The following is a 4390-nucleotide window of genomic DNA, read 5'->3' on the forward strand; positions in this document are numbered from 1 at the left end:
TCCGTTGTCCATAGATTATGCCTGCCCATACCATAACCCATTGGGCACTCCGTTCACAACGTTGACATCAGCAAACGACGGCATCTGCCCGGTACAGTTGAAACCAGCGTTCATCCATGAAGAGCACACTTCTCAAGCATGCCAGTGGCCATCAAAGGTGCGTATTTGCCGAACTGCAGTCAGATCAATGACGATGAGCACACAAATTAGCTTCCCTGAGACGGTTTCTGACAGTTTGTGCAGAAAGTCTTCGGTTGTGCAAACCCAGAGATGGATGGATTATCTTGGCAAAGGAGAAATGCTCAAAACAGGCATGTAAACAAATTTGTGCACAACATTTATGAGAAAAAGCAAAATATCCTCAACAAGCCTAGTTAGCTGGCAAGCTAACATCTAGCTATTTTAGCTAGCTAATGTTTTGCTACTAGCTAATTATTGTTTTGTTGTTTTTTTGGAAAATTCTAGAATTATCATGAAAATAGGATTTCATCCTGCAAAATTTCTAATAAATAAGTGAACTATAAGAAATTGAATATCGATTTGCTTTTACTTGATTGAAATTGCATTAACCACAAGAAATGTGCTGTAATACTTTTGAAATGAAACTAACTATCAAGAAATTGTTAAACTGACTGTCCACTAACCTTAACCCTAGCCCTCACCCCTAACCTATACTGGGCCCCTAACCATAACTCTAACCCTAACCGCAAACCTTTGCCCTAACCCAAACAAGTTGTTGGATATAAGCATAGTTAGTTAGTTTATTGATATTGAATATTACACCCTAACTAGTATTAATTATTTAATTTTTTTTACATACTAATGATTATTAAATATTTATTTATTGAACAAAAACATATTCATTTAAATTGAAGTCATTTTCAATAAATAGTTTTTGAGTCCTTAAAACACAGCAGTGTTTAATGTTTAAGCCTATTCTACACACTCCAACAGAATCAGTCAATGAGGAGCAGGTTGAAGTTGCACCTAGCCACTGATCTTGGGTCAGTTCTGGCTCTACTCCACTAATGGTTGAGGTTAGGAATGTAAAACCAACCAGACTTGATTCAGAGTCAGACTGGAATTCTTCCTGCGTAAGGCATGTCGAATGTAAACAAATGGTTACATAGCTGAAGATATGCAGAAATAATATAGCTTTTAATGCTTCATAGTTCATGACTTATGATCCATATATAATACTTAACATTTTTTTATATATTTTTTTACCTTTAGTTAACTAGGCAAGTCAGTTAAGAACAAATTCTTATTTACAATGATGGCCTACCAAAAGGCAAAAGGCCTCCTGCAGGGATGGGGGCTGGGATTAAAAATAAATATAAAATAAATACAAATATAGGACAAAACACACATCACGACAAGAGAGACAACACAACACTACATAAAGAGAGACTTAAGACAACAACATAGCATGGCACATACTTTACTGTAGCCCCCCTATATTACCTATAATTATTAAAACAACTAAATTAAAATTATGTTAGACAAACAATTACCTACTGCATCAGTTTAAAATTGAAGTTTCTGAAGTCTATCTACTGTAACAGTTTAACATGAACATTTATTATCTTGTCACAGCTATGGAACCTTGCCATGGTACACTCAAAAACATGTCAAACAAGTGTGTGTGTGTGTGTGTGTGCGTGCGTGCGTGCGTGCATGTAAACGATGATGTGGGACTGCCAAGCTTTGATTCACACTCGGTGGAATAGGAGGTCCTTGAAACAGTGAAATCAACCTGGTAAGCCATGGTTAGTCATTTTATTATTTACTTTCACTACTAAATATCTCACGTTTATGTTTTTAATACTAACAAATCGTTGTCCTCAGTAAGGACTGAACTAGGGTTTATGATGTCATGTTGGAGATATGTTTCCCCATATCTTTTTATGTTTAAAACATGTTTTATTTAATTATAATTATTATTACAATTGAATTATCATTCATGACTACTTATATCGTTGTTATTAGTGTTTAACTTTCTGTCTAAAGAAGAGAGCTTTAACGACAAAAGGTCAGAGTTGATGTTTCCACAGGTGTTTGTGTTCCATTGTCTGTGGTAATGCTCTGTCAACTGTTCATTACCTATATATGTTTGTAGTTATAACATGACTATGTCATTAGCAATATTATCATTTAGAGATTAGTGTATTTATAAATGGATGCATTGGTTCATATGTGGAAAGAACATTCACTCAAAATGTGAAACTTTTGCTGTTTTTGTTTGGATAATATAATAATCTCTCTCGCTCGCTCTTTCACTCCCTATCTCACTCTCTCTCTCGCTCACTCTCCCTCACATACAGAATGTAGACCTGCTATACAGAGAAATGGTGGGTTTTCTCTGCCTTCTCCTCTCTCTGACTGATGTACAAGTGGAGGGTTTCAGTGGGGGAGGATCTTCCATTGCTTCTCAGTGTGGCTCAATGGTACCTAGTAATGTTCATGGCAGCACAGGGCAGAGCTCTTCCTCACCATACACTGTCACTGTCAACCAGACCACCTACCAGCCAGGAGACACCATCCAAGGTGAGTCACCAAGATGGCTGAAACACACTATTGGGCTTACCCGATCCATTCTGTATTGGCTGAGATGCAGGGATGGACTGGGACCGGGAATTTCTAATACACAACCAATTTCATTCCTTGGGGCCCCCTGCAAATAATGTTCCTTTTGCAAGAAAAATGTAATAAAAATTTAGACAAGGCTAAAGATTTACCAGAACTGCGCTATGGCAGTCCGTCCCAAGTCAGATGTTAAATTTCACACAGCATCTTCTAGCACAGCTGACCTGACAATATAAGATTGACTTAGTCCAAGGACATGTCATTCAGCGTTTCAGCACTACATTTCTCTCTCTCTCTCTCTCTCTCTCTCTCTCTCTCTCTCTCTCTCTCTCTCTCTCTCTCTCTCTCTCTGTCTCTCTGTCTCTCTGTCTCTCTGTCTCTCTGTCTCTCTGTCTCTCTGTGTCTCTGTGTGTGTGTCAGGAACCTTCACCTATAAGGGGTTTCTTCTGGAAGCCCATGAGGAAGGACAGAACACCGCTGTGGGAACGTTCTCTCTCGGCAGTGGGACTGGGGTCGTTCTTGTGCTGTGCAACGGGATTACAGTGAGTTAGGGTTGTAAAATTCCTGATACTTTCCCAGTTGGAGGATTCAACCCTGCTCAAACTGTACCTTCCTGATTCTGGAGACCCTCCAACTGAGATTTCTGGAAAACCTGAGGATTTTGGGCAAGTTACCGTAATTTTCCAACACTAGACAAGAGTTTGTTACCTTTACCTACTATAGCTAGAACCACCAATAACACTGATCAGTGCCTTACCTTACATGATTGTGTACCAATGTCATTGTTCTCTATTGATTGACTTTACCTGTTGTTTTACTGTTAGGCCTCTGGGGTGAGTCAAAGCAACAATCAGCCTAAATCATCAGTAACAGTCACCTGGACAGCACCAGCCTCAGCCTCCTTGGGCAACATCATAGTCAAGTGAGTCTGCTAGAGTTGAAAAATGATGGTAACTTTCTCAAATTATCAGGTTTTCCAGAAATCCTGTTTGGAAGATTCCGGATTTCCTGCTTATTTCCTCCTGAATTCATAAACCCGGAAACCTTACAAACAGGTTTCCTGGAAAATGTGGGAATTTGGGGGAAATTACAGTACACAGAACACAGTTCTTTTTTACATTATTTTTCTGTTGGAATATTTTACAAAATGTTTGCAAAAGTGTCATGGATATTGAAACAATTACAGTACTGTATATCCATTTGCAGGATGTTTTTTCACACAAGATGTATAACAATTTGGTGCATTATGCTTCTAAATATTTGCTCTGGGTAACACATTTCCAGGAACTTTCTCTAACTGTGTTTTTCCAGAAATCCCAGTTAGAGGATCTCCAGAATCAGGAGGGAATGAGCACAATCCTACAACCAAGGGAACGTTTCAGAAATGTTGCAACCATATGTGTAGGATACTTGTGCAGTCTAATATTGGTACTATTATCTGTCTTCCTCTTCAAGGACACCATTTATGCAGACTTCCAGTGTATTTTGGATTGCAGTGCCTAGCATGACAATAAACCGACTGTCCTCAGTTGGCAACACTACAAGTGCTCCAACTACAGCTCCTACCACCACAGATTCTAATACAACAACCACAACTACAGCTTCTACTCCAATAACCACAGGTCCTGCTATGACACCCACTACAGCTTCTACTCCAACAACCACAGCTTCAAATACAACAACCACATCTACAGCTTCTACTCCAACAACCACAGCTTCAAATACAACAACCACAACTACAGCTTCTACTCCAACAACCACAGCTTCAAATACAACAACCACAGCTTCTACTACGACAACCACA

The 4390-nt window shown here is 39.0% G+C and overlaps 1 protein-coding gene across 3 annotated transcripts; it reads left to right on the forward strand.

Annotated features, from left to right (window-relative positions):
* Nucleotides 1-1665: 1665 nt before the first annotated feature.
* On the forward strand, nucleotides 1666-4168 carry LOC115194613 (putative ferric-chelate reductase 1). Of its 3 annotated transcripts, XM_029754461.1 has the most exons (5): nucleotides 1698-1769; nucleotides 2325-2547; nucleotides 3007-3128; nucleotides 3411-3508; nucleotides 3898-4168. In XM_029754461.1, exons 1-5 carry the CDS (start codon nucleotides 1767-1769, stop codon nucleotides 3908-3910), a joined length of 459 nt encoding a protein of 152 aa, XP_029610321.1. In that variant the 5' UTR covers nucleotides 1698-1766; the 3' UTR covers nucleotides 3911-4168. The 3 variants fall into 3 exon arrangements, 2 of the variants coding, with proteins under 2 accessions (XP_029610321.1, XP_029610322.1); XM_029754462.1 differs by lacking the exon at nucleotides 3411-3508 and having other exon boundaries at nucleotides 4042-4168; XR_003878408.1 differs by lacking the exons at nucleotides 3411-3508; nucleotides 3898-4168 and having other exon boundaries at nucleotides 1666-1759; nucleotides 3007-3247.
* The last annotated feature ends 222 nt before the right edge of the window (nucleotides 4169-4390 follow it).

This window comes from Salmo trutta, chromosome 5 (assembly GCF_901001165.1).
Source record: "Salmo trutta chromosome 5, fSalTru1.1, whole genome shotgun sequence".
Classification (NCBI taxonomy): Eukaryota; Metazoa; Chordata; class Actinopteri; order Salmoniformes; family Salmonidae; genus Salmo; species Salmo trutta.

Excerpts from the sequence above, each read along its gene's own strand:
- LOC115194613 (XM_029754461.1), top strand. Across the intron at positions 2,548-3,006 it reads GCCAGGAGACACCATCCAAG|GAACCTTCACCTATAAGGGG; the intron begins GTGAGTCACCAA and ends TGTGTGTGTCAG. Across the intron at positions 3,129-3,410 it reads TGCTGTGCAACGGGATTACA|GCCTCTGGGGTGAGTCAAAG; the intron begins GTGAGTTAGGGT and ends TTTTACTGTTAG.